The sequence below is a fragment of the Zonotrichia leucophrys genome, chromosome Z (assembly GCF_028769735.1).
Source record: "Zonotrichia leucophrys gambelii isolate GWCS_2022_RI chromosome Z, RI_Zleu_2.0, whole genome shotgun sequence".
Taxonomy (NCBI): domain Eukaryota; kingdom Metazoa; phylum Chordata; class Aves; order Passeriformes; family Passerellidae; genus Zonotrichia; species Zonotrichia leucophrys.
In genome coordinates this window covers 72,428,054-72,451,114 of record NC_088200.1, presented here as the reverse complement: position 1 = coordinate 72,451,114, position 23,061 = coordinate 72,428,054, and the positions used below count along the sequence as shown (strand labels likewise).

The 23,061-nt window shown below is 39.8% G+C and overlaps 1 protein-coding gene across 4 annotated transcripts in view; it reads left to right on the top strand.

The window, feature by feature from the left end:
* Nucleotides 1-23,061, top strand: part of MEGF10 (multiple EGF like domains 10) — an 86,177-nt gene that overhangs the window by 20,072 nt on the left and 43,044 nt on the right. For all 4 annotated transcript variants that reach the window (XM_064735956.1, XM_064735954.1, XM_064735955.1 and 1 more), the window contains exons 3-7: nt 1,879-1,980; nt 2,663-2,763; nt 7,699-7,791; nt 20,945-21,191; nt 21,743-21,863. In XM_064735956.1, coding sequence (XP_064592026.1) covers nt 1,879-1,980; nt 2,663-2,763; nt 7,699-7,791; nt 20,945-21,191; nt 21,743-21,863 — 664 coding nt within the window. The remainder of the gene's footprint in view (nt 1-1,878; nt 1,981-2,662; nt 2,764-7,698; nt 7,792-20,944; nt 21,192-21,742; nt 21,864-23,061) is intronic.

Below are 23,061 nucleotides of genomic sequence, written 5' to 3'. Positions count from 1 at the left end.
CTCTATATTAAAAGAAAAGAACAAACCCAACACGTAAGAACGGTCACTGGGAATTTACCTCGGCTCCAAGTAAAGGATTTGGCGCCTCTGCCTCAGCTGCAGTGTACAGTTCATGCAAGAATGTGTATATGAAGAAGTCGTCATATTAAATACCTGTTTGTAGTAGTCAGGAATTTGTCTACAGTTTTGCTGTCCTGTATTGTGTGTGCTTTGTTTTCAGTTTTTGTAGATAGAAGTGGTTTTGGGGAAAGCTACAACATAGGGAAAAATCCCCGAATATAATTATTTACACTACATAATATAATTTAAAACTAGCCAATCAAAGACTGCAGAAGGAAAAATATACCCAAAAATGCATTTAGCAAGCATGCCCACTTTGTTGCATGAACTTTTTTTCCCTCTTGTGCTATCTCACAATCAGGGCAGAGCTCCAAATAAACTCAGTGCAACATTCATGCTGCTGCCCAAAGCAGGTGACAAAAGGACAGAAGTATGAAAGGGCAAAGCCCTGGACAGAAGCTCCTGCCACTGTCACTGATGTATGCTTTAAATAAAAAACAGACCTCAGTCAGTGCTAAAATGATCTTTACAAGTGGTGAGAAGGGGTAGAGAGTGCCCTGCTGCCTCAGGGTGAGAGCACAGAGCCTCAGGCAAGCGCCAGCATCCCGCTGGAATTTTGTTGGGCTGGGACAGCTGGGTGGATTAGGGCTGCTGATTCCTGCTTTGCCTTCTTGCAGGAAAACAGGGAGTAGGGCGTGTGCAGTTAGGGATGAGCGGCTCTGGAGGTGCTCTCCCTTGGCATAGATGGTGACAGCAGGATGAGGAGACCTGGCTGTTGCCCTGCACGGGGGGGCTCAGGCTCGGAGAGGGCGTGAGTGGAGGAGAGGCAGAGCTGGGTGAGCTGTTCAGTGTTGTGGCTGCTCCTGGGAATCAGTCCTGCTGCCGGAGCTTGCCACGCATTCCTGAATTTTCAAGCTCCCTTGCGCAACCCAGGACTGGCTGCCAGCACAAACAGCTCTCAAAGAGTTTTCTAGGATGATTCAATATTTTCCCCTTTTGAGACAGGGTTCTGCTCCTCTTGTGTCCTACTGACAGCTTTGGAAGCTCTCAGCATGGATTTGTTTCTAGGACACTGTATAATTGTGTGATTTGGCAAAAAATAATAGTAGGATTTTATATAGTATTTCTGGGGATGTGGTGTGGGTGGTTCTCTGTTAAAAATTATCCAGTAAGCAAAAGAAATTATGGTCTTCAGTAGTCATTAATTTCTGATTGCTGAATAAACTGTTTGGTGGTGTGCCTGTAATGTAATTTTCCAGTAATTACTACTCAGGTGTATTTCTGTGTTAACATTCATTTAGTATTTAAGTGCACTGGATGTCTTCCTATAGGCCCAGTTTTTTTCCTTGTAAAAACTTGATCCCTATAGGGATCAAGTTTTTAAAAGAAATTTCTTTGAAAGTCCTTTTTTTCTATTTTGAGTGATAATAGAAGAAACCTCATTTTCTGTCTCTATAACTAGTTGTTCAGTTATCTAGTTCATTAATAAAAGTTTCTACAGGAGAACACCTAATATGCACTACTTCCATTTGCTGCCTGTTTGAGTTACAGCCATTCTCACTTTAAGAAAAGTTAGGCTGACATTACATTTCTTTAAATGTCGAGTAGTGGAATCAAATGTGTTGCACAGTATAAACACGATGACTTTCTGCATGCTTATTTTATTTTGCAAGCTTTCTGTGTCATTTTTTTAGGCATGAGTATTTCGTTATATTTTTTCCATTCTGTAACACGATTCTGTAAAAGACCTAAGTAAATGAGACTGTACTAAAAGGACTTGCTTGATGATCTCCCTTTTTTCTCTCTGTCTCTCCCCAGTTACTCAGTTACAGTGCAAGAGTCATATCCACATCCTTTTGATCAGATTTACTACACCAGTTGTACTGACATCCTAAACTGGTTCAAGTGCACACGACACAGGTGATGTATAAATCCTAATATTGTCAATTTCCTGATACTGTTAAGAATCTTGACTCAAAATCAAGCATCATATGTAGGATTTTTTAGCAGTAGTGTCCACCCTGTCTAACTGCTGTGATCTGTGTCTGCTGGAAAATGCCTGTCCAAGCAATGTCACATAAATTTTAGTAGCAGGTTGGGGTGTACCACCGCATGGAGTGCCAACAGAAAGCAAACAGCTTGCGAAAAACTAAATTCTCCAGACCCTGCAAAGTGTATCTGTTCAGAAATATCACAGGGAACCCTTGTGTTCAGGGGGAAGTAAGTTTATGCTTCTTGAAAGAAAAGTGAAAGGATTTGGTAAAGGAAACTTCCTGTGCAAGCAGAAAGCAAGCAAGGGTTGAGTGATTAAAAACTGGTGACATCTGTAAAGAGCATTTTCCTCAGAGGAATATGCCCATAAGTATGAACCATCACAAGTGAAAAATTCCTCATTCTTTTCCTGCTTTCTGACCACCCATGAACCTAAGGTATGTCAGGAAACCCCTTGGACTCTTAAAATTAGCAACGGATAAATAAAGGCCACTTGGAGCACTTTATTTCTTTTCTTGTGACACCTGAATGTTTTTTTAAGACGTGTAAGAGCACATCCTGTGGTGCTTCTGAGCCAAGGTATGTGACAAACACTCCTTCCTCTCTTTAGGATCAGTTACCGCACTGCCTACAGACATGGTGAGAAAACGATGTACAGGCGCAAATCCCAGTGCTGCCCTGGATTCTATGAGAGCAGGGAGATGTGTGTCCGTAAGTTCAGCTTCTTGTTTCCATGGTTTTGTGCTCTGAAACTGTGCTGGTGTGACTCCCCTCTGGTGGGTGGCTTGTGGAGCCTGGCTTGCAGGAGCTCAGGTACTCGCCAGCGATGTGTTTGCAGCTCTCGTTGGAGCCAGCTGAGGCTGAGCAGATGCAGGTGACAGGATGGTTGGATTTTAGGTGTCTGCATGGCCAGCCAGCTTTCATGTGGTTCTAGCTAATGATCATGTGGAAAATGCGTTGTGCAAGCATCAGTGTTTTAAACACAAGGTTTAAAACCATGAGGGAGGTGGAAGTCTTTTCCCCTTGGAGCAGATCCTCATGCTGGGCTGCTCTTGGGCGTGCAGAGGTCTGTAACAAATCTTTGGAGGTCTCAGCACCTTTTTTGGGTGGCACATACCTCTGTCTCCTCATCTAACCCAAAATTGGGAAAATTTGTGTCTGGGGAGTCTGGAGGCACCCTTGGCTCCGTTCTTTGTCTCTCTCGTGTGGCCTTGTGCAGACCTAGGGAGATCTTAAAATGGTGTTTGATAAGAACGTGTTTTATGTCCTGGAATTTGAAAAGAAGAAGCTTTGGTTCAAAACATTTTCTGCTTGTGCAAAAGCAAGGTCAAAATATTTTTTAGAAAACTAATATATCTGATAATAATAAACTAATATATCAGATTGGCAATGCTTTTAGCTTTTTCTTTTGGTAATGTGTATATATTAGACTTACAAGAACCAATTTCTGACTACATTTGGTTATTATACAGCATGTGTGAATAATGATATTTAATTTTTTTATGAGGTAGAATACTTTTTGAATTGTGTTACAGTTTGATTTGTGATGTGATGACAGATGTGATGGTGATTCTCTTATGTGACAGCAGCTTTTACACAGCTATAGCATATGTAGTAAATTCATTGTGTTAACACAATGACATTCAGAACCTGAAAAGTTCAAATACCATTGGACATACTAATTTTTCCTGTTACTACATGAAAATATGCCTGATTATGGTACTCAGGACATACCTGCCCTGACTTCTGAAGTGATTGTGGAATGCCTTAGACTTTAAATTATGTGAAAATACAGATCCTTCAGTGTAGCTGAGTTTGCATTTTTTTGACCTTGGAAGAAAGAGAGAGACCTTCAGTCTTCATCATCTCCAGCTGGAGCATTTCCATTACTACAGTTTTATTTCCATGCTGTGTAGATTATTTTCTTTACCTAGTGGAAGGATGTAAGGTGCCTCTAAAAGGCTAAAATTCTTGTGTTGTTGTTGATATTTTGTTGTTTGTTTGTTCCTTTGACTTTTCAATTTAGAAAGGTAAGTTAGAAAAGTCTACTGTTTCGATAGTTTTGGTATGACTCGACATTGCATCAATTGAAATTTCATTGCTGCTTCTCAAAAATAATAGGAATCTGTGTCATTTTGTCTTTAGATGGGTTGACATGAAAGTGTATTTTAATTTTAATTCCAACATTAGATGCAGTCAGTACTTGGACTGTTTATAAGAGTGTAGTTATCTTGTTAGTGAGTACTAATTCACTTTCACTAAAAAAATGTGCTTTGTGCTGTCCTCATGAAACTCCTGTTCACAGAGAATATAAATAATGCACAAATTTCTCACCTCTGTCTCCACTACTGCCAGCACCTCTGTGGAGCAGTAGGTTAAGTGGACCTCAAGCTGTTATTTTACTCTTATGTTTACACCTGACGCACTTTCTGAGATAATCTAAATGCAGTTTATATGCGGATACAAGGGCAGAACAGTAATTCTGTGAAGTTCTGTTAAGGAGCTGACTCCTGGCAGAGTGGGTGACTGAATTTCGTAGTTACTCCAAAGAATTTCCTGCCACTTGTCTGCTACTATCAGTGGCAATCCCTAGGAGATTTGGCATATGAATACTAAGCTTAGCTACAGACTAGAAACTTTTTCAAAAAGTGCAATTTCTTTTTTAGCGTGTTTCTGAAAAGGAAGATTTCGAAGGTTTTAAGACATTTTCTAGTGGCTTTCTTGAAGATGCACACACAAGCAAAGGCTGATTGTTCCTGGCAGCTTGAACATTTGCCTCACTTAGTTTCTAACATCGTAGTACATTTCTAAGCATCTTAAAGGAGAAGTTTTTATCAATCTTAATACTGAATTTCCTCAAAACATGAAATAGGAAATGCACCATCCATCTTAAGGTATAACTGGATATCATTCATTTTCTAGCAGTTAGCCATCCAGCACAGGAAACAAGGATCCAACAAGGGATCAAACAAGAACACTGTATGTTCTAGCATACAGTGTAAAAGTGAAGGATTTATTTGACAAAAACATGTTTATAGTGTAGTTTAATAGATAATTTATTTTTTCCCATGACAAATGCTTGTTTCAGTTAATTTGGAGGAAGCTGGAGCTAAACCTTGCAGTCATTTAATTTATGTGCATAATTACATAGGAAGTGTTTCAATTTTATGTTAACTGGTTTATGGCTGGCTTTTCGAAGTGAAAAAGAAACAGATCCTATAATGCATGCATAAACTTACATCAAAGATAAAAATACATTTTTTCAAGTTTTCTTTTTAACATCAGATAATGAAGGCAAGATCTTTCAAGAAAAGATCTTGAAAGAACAATAAGGCACAAAAAAAAGGGCAAATAAGATGTAAAAGCCAACGTGCAAGACTGAACCCAGATTGCTTTTCATACAATAATTGAGTTTTTCTTGCAAAAAAAGAAAACATGGCAATTGCTGCCAGGGAGTTTTTGGTGCTTCTTCACACTCATCAGTAAAAAAAGAAGACTCTTCATGTTAAGTTTGTCACCTACACCTGCATATAAGCATTTTTTTTAATACCATGCCAAACAATTCCAGAGAAAACCAACAGAAAGTATTTCATCTGTTCCTGGTGTTATTCACATCTTTTCAGCTTCATCTAGGTCATTTTTATGTTGTCCTCACCTCTTTGTAGCTCTGTGTAGTAAATTTTGGTTCTCTCATCCCCGTGTCCACTGCAATATTATTTTTAAACATGTGCTGTCTCTTACAGATGTAGGATTCACTTGCCAAGAGTCAGTTAGCCCAGAAGAGGTGTCTGGAGAATAATTTCTTTTGGTTGGAGAATAGGTTTTTATGTTTATCCAGAGCGTGGATCCACGTTCTGAGCGCAGCATGAGGGGCAGTGCAAGGAGCTAGGTCTGCTTTCTTGCAACTTCTTTATTTTTCTGCTCTGCTCCAGCTGCCTCACAGAGGAGGTGGTGGAGCGTTGCCCCATAGTATGTAAGGCTCAGTGCTCAGAAACGTGGGCTGGGGATGTTTGCATTCCCTGGGTTGTTCCTGCGAGTGCTCACACTGCGTGTTCACAGTGACCTGCTCCTGCCTCACGGCTTGCTGGCAAGGGTTTTCACACATTTGGTTTGTGGAGAGCCTCAGGACCCAAGGCAGCACTAACTAGGAAGGAATCTCCAAAGATGCAAGTGATTCACGTCAAGCTACAAGACTAATGGAAAATTGTGATCTATTATTTAAACTCAGTCTTTCCATAACACATAAATAGGCAACAGTGCTCTGTGTTAAAGCCTTGCTTCATCAAATGTTTAAAAATTATTATTGTCCCTGTTGATTTCTAATGAAGATAATTTTAATGCACGTCTGAAAAGCAGCTTGTTAGAAATAGTTGAGAATTAAAACTGAAGGCTGTAAAAATAAGCAGTTAATGGCTGGGATCCCATATAATCAAAAATTTTTATTTTATTGATCTTTGTGTGGTTTTCCTTTTTCTTGGACACACTAAATGTAAAGATGACCAATGTGTTTAATAATCTTTAATTGAGAAAAACCCAGAAGTTGCAAATGTTTTATCTAAATACCTAATTACTCTAGAATAGTTTCAATCATTCAGAACCCCAGTGATTCATATGTAGCCCCATGAAACTTCTTTTTAACATCCTCTTTGTCTTTTTCTCTTTACCTTTTTATTCAGTTACATAGCAGTCAGATTTCCAGTTTCTCTGGAAATGTAGGTACAAAGAAAAATCCTATCCTGCACAAATTTTCTAAGTTTTATTGTTGTTTAAAGTGGAAGGAAGTTATTACAGCACATGTATTTTGGAAAATTAGGGGTACTTTGTGATTAATATGATGACAGCAAATTGTTGCTGGTCAGAGGTTTTTCCTCTTGGGTGTATTATGTTCCGGCATTGATAATGCTGGATATAAAAGTAATTTCAGTTTTTTCTTAGATGTTTCAAACAAAAGGTCTGTTTCAAAGAAGGACTTATCTTAGAAACATGTTTTCAAATCATAAAAAAGAAAATAAATTAAGTGCACCCTGTTTAGCACTTAGAATAAAGGTTGCAGTGATTCATAAGTTTTATATATCATGCTTTTCTTCAATCACTGTCACTGTTTGCTTTGTTCTTCAGTTGAACTGTGCAATCATTTGGAGAAGTTGATACTGAAATATCGGTGTGTTGCAAATCTTACTTTATCCATGCTGTTGCAGAAGATCATTTCTTTGGATGCCTGCTGAAGTTCCCCTCTTTTTTCTTGGCATGAGGGTTTGCTGCAGAGAGTCACAGGATGGCTGAGGTGGGAAGGGACCTGTGGAAGTCATCCCATCCAAGCCTCTTGGCCAGGACCACGGTCAGATGGATTTCCAGCCTAGATCATACTTTGACTCTTTTTTCATTAAATTTGGACCATTTCCTCTGAATTATTTGCGTAATACTAACACATTTTTAGCTGGATTCTTAAAACTTAGGAGAAATGGAAGAGACTGAAGTGAAATATATTTTTTATAGACACCACCAAATACACTGGTATTTATTTTGCTTTTAAGAGGTACTTGAGACACGAAAGAGCTGGGTTAGGACTATTTTAGAGTATTTTAAAGAATATTTTTCCAGTGGTAGGAGTTCTGTAATTGTTTTTTTTATTCCCTCCTCTGACAGCTCACTGTGCTGATAAATGTGTGCATGGCCGTTGCATTGCTCCCAACACCTGTCAGTGCGAGCCTGGCTGGGGAGGACCCAACTGCTCCAGTGGTGAGTTTTCACCTGCTTCTGCCTGTCTTGAACTCTTTCCGTGGTGTTGTCCTCTCTTTTGGGCAGATAATCATCAGTTCTGTTCTGGGCTTCTGCTCTCTGATCAGGGTTTTTTTCTGAGTTATCAGGTTACTCGGTGTAACCTGATTTTTCTTCATTTACTTGCAAACACTGTTCCCACGTAGCAACACTAATGAGCTTTCTTTTTTTTTTTTTTTATGTACTCAGAGACATGCAGATTGCACAGTATCTGGAGTAAAGACATAGTTTTATTTTACATGTAAGAAAATCTCACAGTTTTTACTTCACTAATGTGTGAAGTTTGATGGTGCCAAGTCACATTTAAAAGCTAGGAGGAAAGCCTTCCTAGCAACTCTGTCCTCCTTTTTCACTCTGACACTGACTCAACCATTTTTCCCTTCTCTCTTCACTCCCTGAACTCTCAATGTCTTTCCATTGTACTCTGGTGAAATTTCTCCCACTTCCTTCTCCTTTCCCTTTTCAAGTGCAGGAGATGAGGAGAGTAGAATTGTGCGGAGCACAAATCATTATCTTTTCTTCTGAAATACAGTTTCTCAGAGTAATTTTCCAATTCATTGTACTTCTTTATTTATTCCAGCCTTGTGGCTATGTTTTTAAGGTCTTTAAAAATGTATTTTTGAGGCTAACATAAAACCACATCTTTTGATACAATCAGGTTCAAGGTGGATCTCTGCTAGTGATTGTGCAGTTGAAATAAATGTATTTTAGCCAACAATAAAAACGATTGTATTTACAAGTTAAAGTCCATAGACCTTGTAAATCTCTAACAGACAAACTGCAAAGATATTACACTGCTAATTTACTTAGTACATGATTCCTATAAAACTAACAACTCCCATTATCTTTAAAAAAAGGGAAATGTTCTTCAATATTCAAACATGTTGCTATCATAATTCATCTGGAACTGATCTGTTGTTCCAGCATCATATTTGTTGGCATGAGGAAGAATTTAACTATTTTAAAATTAACTACATTTGTTGTGTAGTTTTTTTGCACGCTTACATGGGATTCATGTATAGCTCCAAAGAAACACCCAAGTTTTGCATAAGGCATAAAACTGAAAGAGCCATTGTTCTTCCACAACAGAGTGTTGCTGTAAGACTGGTCTTAATCTAATGTACTGAATTGTCAAAATAAATTGTCAAAACATGCTATCTTTCTTTCTGAAAACCTTATGCATTAAGCTCTTCTCTAACTAATCAAACATGCAGAAGAAATGTGAATCATTAGATGGCACAGATTGCAAAAATACTGTTATTTACTGAGATTTTCAAGCCTGAAAGTGTGCTTTAGATGAGACAGGAACATCTAAATCTGCCTTTGGAAGTAACCCTTCCTCTCGCAGGATTTCTGTCTGGCATAATTCACTCTGGGTACACCTCCAGCTCTTTTCCTCTGCTTTTTTCTCAGCTGGTTGCCTTTTGTGTACCTTTGAACAGTGATCTCTGGAGAGGCTGGTGATGCTCTAAAGGCTCCTGGGTGACATTAGGGCTACCTGGAGCAGCCAGAATTCGTTTGGGATTACTGGTGTGGCCCTAGGAGAAGGGGGTAGGCTGGGGAAGGGGATATTTCTCTGCATGTGCTACAGGAACATTTGTTCTGGCATTTATCCCCTTCCGCGTGGACAAACCTGAGAAAATTGCTGATTTCCCTCGTTTGTCCTTCTGAGCTTGAGAGCTGATGTTTGCTGCTCTCTGTCCATGATCTCCTTATCTGAAGAGCTACAGCACAGGTCAAACTGAATTGAGGAGTAGTGGATAGTGTTGGAAATAACAGAAAGTGAGAGGGGCTTGGCTTTCTGAGTCTTCTTGTTGCTTGCCCTACACAGAAGATTTTGGTGCTCTGCCTTTAGTTGTATTTTCTGCATGATCCCCAACTTGGTTTTAGCTTTAGTCACAGAAAGGTGCAGTGATACAAAATAAAGATATGTGCTTTTTTTAAATAATGTTTTTTTATATAGCAAGTTATTAATTCAGTAGGAATATGTGCATGTTGCCCTATTGTAATAATGTCCATCAAATAATCATTTTCATTACTTACCTGAGTGGTGGAACCATATTTGAAAGACAGGCCATTGTGTTTGCAAAGCAAAGGTTCAGGGATTTTATGGCTTCTGATGACCAGATAAAATGCCCTGTCTCAAAAAGAGATATTATCCTCAAAGTGTGAGGAATTAGGCCAACTTCCAGATGCAGTCGTCTGTTTATTTTCATGGATTCACACATATGGGAAGGAACTGTTCTACCTAGGGACCAAACATTTTGTAAAACTGCAAAAAGAAACATTTTCTTCCAAATTGCTGTCCCGTCTCTATTGGAATTGTTTATTCTCCTTACAAAGGAATTTTATCTGCAAGTATCTGAGAACAGATTTAGTCCTGTTACAGCATCTGCCAACCCCCAAACTGATTTTTATCTGTTGTTTCTCAGGAGGGAATAAATTTTTTGGGTGACTCCCATTTCCTTTTGTAGCAAATATTACCTCCTTATTGCTGTGACTCCTTGCCAATTCCTGAATTGTTTAGGTTAGTGGCTGCTCTCAGTTTAGGGAGAGGAGGCCTCAGGTTTGACCAGAGTGCTGAGCCAGTCTTTTTTCAGTGCTCACTTCTAACCCAGACTATAACTCTGCTCCTCACCACATCCTCTGCCTTTCTGAAAAAATTACATCCCAGCTGAGTGGGAAGCAGGATTGGATCTATTCTTCAGCAAGGAAAACCTGAGTTGTCACTTAGCAGTTTTGTTAATTAAATAATGCTTCCTTGGGGAACATTTCTGCACAAGGTGTAATTTTTCTTCAGGTGTTTTCTTTTTATTTAAAGGAAATAGAATGTATTAGACAGTGTTTGCTTGCAGTGAAAGTCAGTGTGAGGTGGGTCAAGAAAGTGATGATAATGTGGATATATCTGAGAGGAAACACCACTTGGATCAAGAAATCACTCCTTTGCAGATCACTGCATTCTGGTGGGAGAGATGACAGTCATGCAAAACAATTTATTCCAATACAGATTTATTGACTGAACACAATGGTCAGGATAAAGGAGTGGACAGAAGATGTGTTGAGTGAGAGGAGCAAGTGAATCAGCACAATCCATAAGTTATCAGTTCCCCTTTGAAGAAATACTTGAAGTTGGTCATTTCTGGGCTAGGGGCAAGAGCAGTATTAACAAAAGTGCATAGAGTGATAAATGTAGGTTAAACAAATAGATTTTATTGAAGAACAAACAAACTCACACAAACTTTTGCCTCCTAAACTAAACTGTTTTCTCAAATTTTTAACTGTCACATGTGTGATTGGGTTGTTTTTAAGAATGCTTTTGACTACAGGTTGAGAATAGAATATTCTTCTGTAGAACTTGTGCTAATCATTGAATTATGTGCTAATGTCTGTGTAGATGTGGAGATGATCAAACCCTATTGTATATTTGTAATTTATGTTTTCTGCTCACACTCCTACAACACTACTTTATCTCTATTTATAAATGTTATATTATTTATAGATATGTGATATTATTTCTATTTATACCATTATCTATATTATAGTGGATAATGCATGAACCTGATTGTCAGTTTTGGGTGAGTGTGAAGTTCAGATTAATTTCCTTTGTATCTATTTATAAATGTTATTTATTAATTTATATTATTTTTATATGCTAGTATTTATATTTATATTATTATCTATATTATAATGGATTATACATGAAGCTGATTGTCAGTTTTGGGTGAGTGTGAAGTTCAGATTAATTTCCTTTATATCTATTTATATATGTTATTTATTTATATTATTTATAGATCTGTGATATTATTTATATTTGTATTATTGTCTATATTATAACGGATAATACCTGACCTGATTGTCAGTTTTGCGTGAGTATGCAGTTCAGTGGGTGTCCTGTCCACAACCAGGACACTCACTTTGTTTTTCTTCTCATGCCTAGCAGTCCGCAGATAATTCCTTCAAAATCAATAGGACACTTTCTGGATAAGCTGGAGCAGAGGCAAAAATCAATATTACACTGACTAGTCTGAAATGGTTATAGCCTTGTGATCCCCCCCAGCTGGCATGAGTGGTAAAGCAAAAATGGGAGAGACATGTCCTTGATTTATGACCAAACAATGTTTGTGAATATGGGAGTGGGATTCTTCCATTTTTATTGTGCTGAAGTAATCTTGATACTTGTTTGAATCACTGCGTTCTAATTTGTAATTTGATTCTGTTGGCGATTAGCAGAGCTTTATTGGGACTATAGTCTGAAGTCATGGGAGTAGAAAAAGTGGCATGAAGACATAATTTGTCTCCGGGGTTTTGTGAAGCATGAGAAGAAAATTGGATTTTTCCTTAATACATTAAGCTGCAGGTCTAAGGCTGGCACCTCAGAGAAACCTTTACCTTTAAATGAGCTTTATTAAGGTAACTTTTAAACCACAGTAGCTCTGCTACTATCAGATTTCCTTCACAGCCGTGGGTGTTTTGTAAAGTTCGCAAATTCCGTGAAAATCTCGCTGTTTTCTCCATGGGCCTTGGCAGATGCAGGCCGTGGCAGAAACTGGATCCCTTGGCACTGCTGTGTGTGGAACACTCACGTGAGCCACGGCAGTGCCAGTTTCCCAGTGCAGCCCTGGATTTCCTTTAACCCTGCAGAGGTGCATGTGTGAGTTTTCCAAGTGAGACAGCCTCCGTGGAGCCTGCCTGGAGCCACCTTGCACACTGATGGCACAGAGTCCTCCTAAACTGAGCTTTTTCTGGGCCAGGGCATTGCTTTCCCTTTCCCTTTTTCTTTCTTTTTTATTGTTTTGGATTAATGCAGCTTGCAAGATACGCTTAGGGAGTTAGCTCATCCCTGAGTCTTCCAGGCCGTCCAGCAGGCTGCAGAAATAAGTTCTGGTTTTAACCACATCCTTGCATTAGGAAGGCTTGGTTCCCAGAACTGGGGAGCTGGTAAACACTCAGGCAAAACTGCAGAGTGTCCTGGCAGACAGCTATTTTACTTTTATGGAAAATGCAGAGAAATGGCTTGTTCGAGTAACGCAGAACTGCCCCCAGCCCAGCTCCCAAACAAAAGTGCCAGCAGGTCATAGACAATCTTAACCTTGACCTGTTCATATTTAATGTGTCTTCCCTGTGTTCACTGCCCATAATTCTTCTGTAATTATTGCTGCTGTAACTTCCCTGACTGACTTCTCCTCAGTTTTTCCTGCTGAACACTCCATTTTTCCCTTTAAGGAGGCTGAATATCTTTGAGTTGAGAAACTAACCCACCAGCAAGTCAGATGAGGTGCAAATAGGAAAAACAGATATTAATGGAAGTTGCCATCACCTTCAAGTTTAACAGTTACTGCAGTGTCACTGTGGTAGCATCAGAATTTCCAGGGCTACATACATGTCTGCTGGTCTGGAGGTTCAGTACAACTATGCATTTGAAATAATAATGTTCTTATGTTTAGTGTATCTTTGGTGAGCCATTTTGTTTTGGAAGTCCTAGGGAAATTATTGGATTTTATGGCCATGTGTTAGAATTTTGCTTAATTACAGTATCACTCTTTAAGCAAAAGTAGAAACAAAAAAAATGCTTTCTACAACACAGAGTTATTAAATTTACTTATATTGAGATATACTTAAAGGAAGGCATTCCAGTAAATGGTGATAGTTTTATTGCTTTGTAAATTTTTTCTGGACCAGAGAAACTTTTCATTTCTGCTTTTCACCATTTTGGAAACCCAATAATTTGTACTGTTTGCCTAAGCTAATTTTTTGACTGAGGTCTGTGTTGGGGTTTTTTTTTCCCCTACTAACAGTGCCTAAGTATTTTTAGTGCTGATTTCATTTCCATCTGCCTTATATATTGGTGAGCTTATATATTTTCAGTGGCTTGCTTAGTAGGTTTTCAAGGATGTGAGGGATAACATTTGTGGCCAATTAAAAAAAAAAAAAACAATTAAGATGACCTTCACGTCATTGCAAAAAGAAAAAAAAAAGGAAAAAAAACTAACTTATGGTTCTACAAGGATATCTGTGCAAAATCAGGTCATGGGAAGGATGTAGTACAAACAAGTTCTTAAAATTTTTCCTATAATAATAATTATTTTTAACAGGTTTTATCTCAGTAACATGATAAAAGGAACACCAACAACCATCTGTGTGTGTTTTCCTTATCAATTATCCATCCTTGTGTTCTGCTGTCCAAAGCACTTTAAAGAGTCTTGGAAATTTATGGCATGTGAAAGGCATATAGTTCCAGTCTTTCATGAGATCTGAAAAACACATTTTCATTGTTCTTCCACTTCACGGATCAAAAGGCTTTTATAAAGTAAACAAGAAAAAACCCTGAATTAAGTTTAAGCTTAGCGTTTTGAATAAAAATCCTTTCTTATACACAAAACAAAAAGTAACAATGAAAAATACGCCACAGGCTAAAAGGCCTACAGTATAACAAATGCAATCAGAGAGAAACAAAGGACTGAAAGAAAATTCCAGATCCAATAGAAATGGCATTCTGAAAAAAAAAAAATTCCATGCATTTTTGTGTCTGGGATGTAGGTAAAGTAGGTCTTTTACTGAAAGACATTGGTATTTTGTAATTATTATGAGTGATTCTCTGAAGGAAAATTAGGAGTTTTTATTAATATGCATGTGTCATTTTCATGACATTTTGAGATGACTAGAACAGAGCAAAATTGAAAAAAATTACATAGAGAATAATCCATGGTTTTATGAAATAACACATTGAAGGTTTTCTACAGGATGTTTTTATTCTAGTTTTCAGAGTAGCTGGCTTTGTTTCCTGGCTTTTTTGACTCATCTCTGAAGTTTCTGTTTGCCATGTTCCACATTTGCTGTCCAGGCTGACAGACAGGCTGATGTCACTGGGAAATTTGTGCATCTTGTCAAATTTAAAACACACTTTGAGTATTTATAGCTTTCAAAATCAGCCGGAATTTACTTTTACTTGGATTAAATTCCAATTGGGAGAATTATTATCTGTTTCCTACCCTGCAGAATTATCCTAAGGGAAACAAGTGCAATCCATTTAGACCTGCAGATGGAAGTAGCAGAGAGTAGTTTCAGGAATATTCTCTAAACTTTCCAGTAGGTGTGATGTGACTATAGATCTGTGATAACATCCATATTTCTGTCATTTTTTTGCTTATAAAATCAACAGATTTCCCCTCTGTTGACTCTTGGAAGTCTCATCTTGGGGTGTGTCCAGGGATTAGCAATTTTATTTGTAGTAACAGGACTGTCAGTGGAGTACTCCTTTGGATAAATCAAAGTTTTCTCAATATTGTTCTTTTTTTACTCGCGCTGTCTATGGCTGGTTATTGGGAAGGGAGGGAAGGGAAGGGAAGGGAAGGGAAGGGAAGGGAAGGGAAGGGAAGGGAAGGGAAGGGAAGGGAAGGGAAGGGAAGGGAAGGGAAGGGAAGGGAAGGGAAGGGAAGGGAAGGGAAGGGAAGGGAAGGGAAGGGAAGGGAAGGGAAGGGAAGGGAAGGGAAGGGAAGGGAAGGGAAGGGAAGGGAAGGGAAGGGAAGGGAAGGGAAGCTATGGGGTGCTTCACTTTGTTTTCCAAGGAAAATCGCCTTTCACATACTAAAGGCTGTAATTGCTTGAAACTTTCTGCAGAAACTGTGTTGGGACTTTTGAGGCCAGAGAGACAGCAATATGTATATGTGCCAGTGTTGGGTTATTTTAGATTTATACTTCACAATATTGCATTCCAAGGGAGAGAGTATTTACTCCCTGCTGTCTGTGGTAGGGAGTTTTGTTTTCGTTTTTTTTAAAAGGCCATAAAAATACATAAGCCTAATGAAGTGATAAGAATCTCCTCTGTTTTCCAACAGTGGTATGTATTTCCAGGAACACACTGCAATGTGTCTTGCAGAAAGATGGGTAAGATAGACTAAAATCTCATTTAGTTGTCTTGGTACTGCATATGAGACACCTGCAAGAAACTGACAGCAAGGACTGTAAATCTTAAGTTTTGCTGTAGTTCTTCTCCCTCCCCAATGGCACAAAAAGAAGTTACCTTTAAAAATAGCATTGCAATAAACATTGTCTGGCTTGAGTATGAAGATATAAGGGAAATTGGGGCATAGTTAAAAGGCAAGTTAGAGTTTCTAAGGAGGTCTCTCTTCTAAACTGTTCTTTGGCTTGGTCTGATAGCATTATTTGTTTATTATAGGCCAGCCTTTAGAGGAGTGCAGAGTTTTAGATGATCAAGGTGGGTTTGTCAGGATGAACTGGGAATTGTTTGAAGCTTTTTTGTTGCTCTTTAATGAAATCAACATTTTTAAGAAGCAGGGAAAATACTTACAAGCATGTGACCGTATTTAGTTAAAAATGTTTTTTGTTTATAAAGAGCAATAAAGTAGTTGCCAAATTCTACCCATGTGTTCCAGATTGTTAGAAAAAAAATCATTAAAAAAGATAAATTAAAATATCAGAGCTCCTACCACCCCAGTTTGTAAATTACAAAAACCATTCACACAAAACCACATTTAACCCAGCACAATAACAATGTACATTACAGTTATTTTACAAGGAAATCATATGCTATACAGGAGAACTTTCCATCTTCAAAGATGCTACAAAAGGCCCCAAACTGGTAGCAGTTTCCATCACAGTTTTCAGTTTGTTCTCAAAGATTGTTCTTTTACCATTGACTCTTTAAGCTTCTCCCTGCTTCTCAGGTCACTTGGCCCTCAGTGTCACCAAGAATTTTTATTACGGTAGACCTTCACAGTCTTAGAGATTCTTACCATAGTGTTCATGTTAAATAGAATTTATTTATTTATTTAGAATTTAGAATTTAAAATTTATTTTATTCCAATTCCTGCTTTTGCTCAACAAAGCAGAGAGCAAAGTTCTCCTTCAGGTGTCTGTGGCGTTGTGTGATGTGCTTAGTGCATACTGTGGTGAGAAAAAAGATATTCCCAGATGAGTAATAAAAGAAAAAGATTATAAGAAGATGTGACATTAATACCACAGTGTTAAAAGTGGTGTTTATGCGTATTTTGTTTTTTCCCCTACAGCATAAGATGAAGGCAGAAAGGATCCTGTGAATCTGATACAATAGCTGATGGGGGGAGACTAATTCTTTTTAAAACATAAAAAATATCTGAGGGTGAATATAATGTGTGAAAGGCAATGAAGGCCTTTTGTAAAGCAGGTGTTCTGTGTAAGACAGAGCAACAATGAGCCAGTTCTCTAGGATCAACACAGAAAATTAATACTGGTTTCCTGGCTGGGTTTGGCACCTCTGAGAGGTTCAGGCTTTGATTGGGGCTGAGATACACCATCCTTGTGCTGAAATAAATCTGAACCTTCCCTTGTCTCTGTGCATTGCTCCCCTTTCCCCTTGTGCTGAGAGAGATGGTGTGACGCTCTGGATCTGTTAGAAAATCAGTGTATGAGGATTTTTCAGGTGCCTGCTTGTGGTGTATGCCCTGTGGCCGGGTGCAGCCAGCACAGCTCTGCTTATTAAACTCCTGCTGACACTCTGCAGTGTGGCAGTAGTCATTAGCTAACTCCAGGAATATCCCATTCCACCAAATTAGCAGATATGTGTGACTTCCAGCCCAGCTTTCTCAGTGTTTGAATCCCAGAACTAGTCTGATGTAATAATTGTATAAAAGTAATCCAAACTTGCCACAGGAAATATTTCTGCCCTTCTTTTCTAGTGGTAAACTGAGCATCAGTTTCTGACAGATCACTCTGATTTCCTATGGAGAATTTTATTGATGGTCAGTCAGGGGAAATAGAGTTAAAATACATTATTTATCCATCTTATTCAGTATTATTTTTTATTCCCCTTAATCCTGCACATTTCTCCACAGTTCTGCCCATAAGTCACAGGTGGATGGAAGGCTGGTGACAGACCTTGTGTGAAGGGTTGTGGCAAAAGTGCACTGTGCTGGGGCCGCCACTGGAATGTAATGAAAGATTGCAAAATCAATATTTGTTATTCACCTGATCATTGCTGGGAGAGTGGTCCTGAGGCTGGGTGTTTGCCAGCCATAGGATGTGCTTTTATTTTAATGATTTCCTGCAAACATAATGAGAAGGTCATGCCAGGAAACTAATTAATGGTTATGTACTGGGCAGTGCATCCTGCCCGAGTGAGGCTGGGTGTGGGATGTAGGGACAGATGCTTGGTAGGAGCAATCACAGACTCATTGCACTGGGTCTTCAGGAAGCTGCAGGGATATTGCTGGCTGGACCACCAAGAATAAATCTCTTGCCACCACTACCAAGAATAAATCTCTTGCCAGCCCCATCTTCGTAGCCAAGCGCATGTTCTGGCTGCCTGCATCCTTGCCTGAGCTCTGCACTGGAACAGTTGTGGTGTGGCAATCAGTCTCAATTCTCCTGTGTATCACACATGTCTGGACAGGGCTTGTTGGGTTTTAGTTGGTGGTTTTTTAATATTATTATGATTATTATTACTGGTTTGATTTTTTAGTTAGTATTTCCATGAGGAATTGCAAAAATTGAAATTTTGTCTGAAATGAAGAAGACTTTCATCTGAATGCAAACTAATATGTTAAAATATATATATATATATATATATAAATTAGGGGTTTCTGCTCTGTTGTGATAGAACACATAACTGTCTCAGGCATCTTGACAGCCATACATGTATTTTTTATACCCTTATACCCAAAACAGTTAGTTTCCTGCCCGGTTGAGCAGGAGGGTTACACGTTCTGCTCCATGCAGACATGTTGAAAATGTTTAAAGTTATCGTGGCAAAAGGCAGAGTGGGAGATGCAGTGTGCATCTCTCAGTGTGTTACAGAGTGTTGTAGGCCTGTTGTTTGTCCACAGCAAAACCCACACATCTTTAAAGACAGAGGCCAGTAATAAGATGGGCAGTTGTCCTTACAGCCCAGCAGCACTGCTTGGTGTTTATAATACATAACACTACTTTCTGCTGCTCTCTGTTTTATTGTGTGTAAGTGCTCACAGTAACTCCATTTATGGATGCATGTTCTAGTGACCTATACTGGGGGGAAAAAGGAAAAAAAAACAAAACAACCTTAAGGAGTAGATTCTTGAAAAGACCCTAATTCCTTTTTATTAGTGTAGCCTGGGTGAACAGCTCTTACAGCTGAATAATTCCTACCCCGAGGAGCATTCTTGAATTACTTTGCATTAGTCTAGGAAAGTGTGGCTGTTCTCTGCCTGGCTTTTTTGCCCCAAGAGAAGACTGGGAGAACAATGGTTGTCAGTCTCCAAGAGGAGAGCCTGGGCTTACAGTCCCTGCAACTGAAGCTTTCCCATTGTGCTGCTGTTATCAACAGAACATAAAAATAAAATCAGATCATTTGACCATATGATTAACACATTCCTGTTGAACTCCAGGTGACCCTAATCTCCTGGCTCTTTACAAAACCTCCTGTGTTTCTTAGGATAAAATTTCTTCCTTAACATTGAGTTCTTCTTTTGATGCTGAAATACCCTCTAAATGGTTTGCTTATAGAGCTTTAATGGGATGCGTTGGGGCAGACAAGAAAAGATGGATTTGAGTGGTCGTAAAGACGCATTGGATAATCAAATTTGTAACATCCAGATGAAGTTTAACCACGTAGTTGTTAATTTCCTATTGCTTGGTGAAGTGCTTCTTGTGCGTTTTTTTGCCCTGTCAGTATATTTGAGGATTGCAAAGGAAATATTTGCAATTACATGAACAAGTAGGAATTCTTTGATTTGCCCAAAATCAGAAGTCTGCTCTGAGCAAGCTTTGCAACTTCCTTGTGGGATTAAGAGAGTTGTTGGTGGATTTAGAGTACATTTTTTAAGTTAGCTAGACTTCCCTCTGTAAAGGGAAGCTCATGGCTTGATGGTTGAGAGTTATAATGAAGTGTCACAGACATCTTTTATGAAAAATCCTTTCCTTAGGACTTCTCCTCCTGAGAAGCTGAGAGGCCTTAGGAACAAAATGCGAACATTGATTATCTGCTGCTGTGGAATGCAACTGGTGCATCTGGGATTGGGCTCATGTGGTTGTTTCTAATTAATGGCCAGTCACAGTCAGCTGGCTCAGACGCTGTCTGAGCCACAAACCTTTGTTATCATTCTTTCCTATTCTATTCTTAGCTAGCCTTCTGATGAAATCCTTTCTTCAATTCTTTTAGTATAGTTTTAATGTAATATATATCATAAAATAATAAATCAAGCCTTCTGAAACATGGAGTCAGATCCTCATCTCTTCCCTCATCCTTGGACCCCTGTGAATACTGTCACAAAGAAGAGTTTTGAGAATTAAGAGATTTGAACTTGTATTTAGTTTTCCACCTTGTGTTTATAATGTTGGCTTTTCTCAAGAAGAATGAATTGCATAAATCACATAAACCAAGTCTGATCTGCCTGCCACAATCCTTAAGTCTCGGGTTTTGGTTGTTAATTGCTGCCCTGAGATGTGCAGGGTGTCTCTGTTTCGGCCCGCATGGCTGAAGAACGAGTCTGGACTCTTCACTTTGTGGTCCTTGAGGTTGTTTATTAATTCTTGTCTATAAAATTTTCTTTCTGTCCAGCTGAGATCTGCTCAGCAGGGCAGCCACAGGCACGCTGACCGCCCCTGAGGCAGTGTTGTCTTTTTATACTACAAACTACGTATAACATATTTACACTTAATTCCCAATACCTATCACCTATGTTAGACAGTGCACTTCTACTCTAAACCAATTCCAAAGTGCCAACATCACTGCAGAAAATGGAGAACAAGAAGAAGAAGGAGAAAGGCTGGACACACCCAAGTTCCTCCACCTTGTCCCCATAACCCCCATACCAAAAATCCTAAAATCTGCATTTTCACACTGTGAGAATTTTATTATTATACTATTCAAACTTCTGTGACTTTCATGTCCTCATACAAAGCTGGTAACTTGCTCCAGGGGTCATAATCAAATCCCCAGGTGTTCTGAGCTGTGTGCCAGGGTCTCCGAGCCCCCCGGCGGGGTCCTGGCAGCTCTGGAGGGATGCACTGAGTTCTGACACATAAGGACCAAGAAGGAGAAACCATTCCCCTTCCATACTTCTTTCTTATTGCTGCACAGCCAGCTCACTGCGCTGTAACCACAAAAACTCCTTCTAAAACTTTGCTCCCTCTGCCCGTTTAGCATGTGACAGCGACCACTGGGGACCCCACTGCAGCAGCCGCTGCCAGTGCAAGAACGGGGCCCTGTGCAACCCCATCACCGGGGCCTGCCACTGCTCTGCAGGCTTCAAGGGCTGGCGCTGCGAGGAGCGCTGCGACCCCGGCTCCTACGGCAACGACTGCCAGCAGAAGTGCCAGTGCCAGAACAAAGCCACCTGCGACCACGTCACCGGCGAGTGCCGCTGTCCCCCCGGATACACCGGTGCCTTGTAAGAAGCGCCCGGGTTGTGGGGTTTGTTTGGGGTGTTGGAGGGGTTACATTCCATTTAGGGTCTCCATTCCGAGCTGGTGGGTTTGGGCAAAGCCATGCTGGAGGGTGCATTCGGATGTGTGGCCAAGAGGAAAAAGATCCTTGATGCAGATGGGTAAAAACGCACGAAAAGGAGCAGCAGGGGATTCTTCGTGGCCATCAGTCTGGCCACAGGTTTGGGAAATGGCATTGAAACATGGAGTTGTTTGGCCTTGGTCATGCCAGAGCTGTGTGAGCAGCAGGGAATGAGTGGCAAACTGCATGTAAAATTACTTCTTGGGAAGGAGTAATTCCTGGAGTGTCAGGTCTGTTTCCTTAGATCCGTTGTGTGGGTACCACGCAGTGCTCGGGGCGCATCTCTCTGCTCTCAAGAGCATCTCTCGGGGCGCATCTCTCTGCTCTCAGAAGTGCTCCGCGCTTTTTGGCCGGCAGAGCTGATGGTGATAACACTGGAAACAAAGCTGGGGCCTGTGCTAACGGGTGTCTGTGCTGTCCCCACCCTGTGCCCAGCTGCGAGGACCTGTGTCCCCCCGGGAAGCACGGCCCGCAGTGCGAGGAGAGGTGCCCGTGCCAGAACGGAGGCGTGTGTCACCACATCACCGGGGAGTGCTCCTGCCCGCCGGGATGGATGGTAAACAATGCTCCCTGAAACCCCCACAGCCCCCCAGAGCTCCCATATCTGTGCATCTCCACAGGGGGAAAAAGAACAGGGTAGCAAACGAGGATGGCAAATGTGGTCTGCTTGTAGCCAGGAGTAATGAGAAACATATTTTAGCATAGGGGACTGAAATAAAATGCTTGCGAAGCCATCTGTTACTGAAAATGCTCCAGTTCTGCACTGCCTTTTTAACTGTATCAGATTCTGGGAAGCAAAAGACCTGGGTTGTGCTGTGACAAGGCACTATCCTTTAGATCTTGCCTAGGAGTCTTTGGTTTCTGCATGTAGGTTGATATTATAGAGAATGACACTATTATATTTATTGATAGTGGGGTTTGTGCCTGTTTTTGTGTGTCTAGTATGTATGGAAAAAAGCCCAAAACCTTTGCCTAGTGTGTTCACTGCTGGGGAGGAGATGAGACATTGGATCTTTAACATTATCTTTAGGCTTCCTTCCCTTTTATCAGAGGACAGGGAATTAGGACCTGACCTTGCAGCTGCAAATTACCTTCCCTTGCTATCAGGCTGCCTGCTCTGAGTTGGAAAATGATGCAATTGGAAGGTGATCAAGGCCCAAATAAATTCTTTAAGTACATTTGCTGATAATATTGATGGTGAGCATTTGATAATATTTTTCATTAAATTGTTTCTTTTGTGTGAAAATTCATATTTGCTGATCATTTAATTACATACTATATTATACTGAAAATAAGCTGTGGCAGCAGCCAGTTTTTCACCAACTAGAGAGCATGCTATAAAATACAATCTCTGGTTGTGAGATTCTGTAGCACACCTGACTCCCCAGCTGGTAACATGGCCATTTTTACTTTCTATTGCATTTCATGCTAGAAGAGCAAAATTATTGGTCAAGGAATACAGATGCTTGCATAAATTCTTGACTCCCCTTTATCTGCCTAAACAGAGCTACTAAAAATGAGGTGTAGCACATGAAGTAGTCAGGAAAACTTTACACTACTAGTATGTATGTGAATTAATACATGACTATTTAGACTTTTGATTAATTTTCCACTCCAAGTAATTATTTAAGGGTAAGTTTTAATTGTAGAATTTTCAGTTTCGTGGAACACTGTTTTGTCAGTGTAACCTTTTTTTTTTGCTCTTTTTCTTGTAAGGGAGGTTTAAGATAGCCAGGTGCAAATTCTGCAGTGAC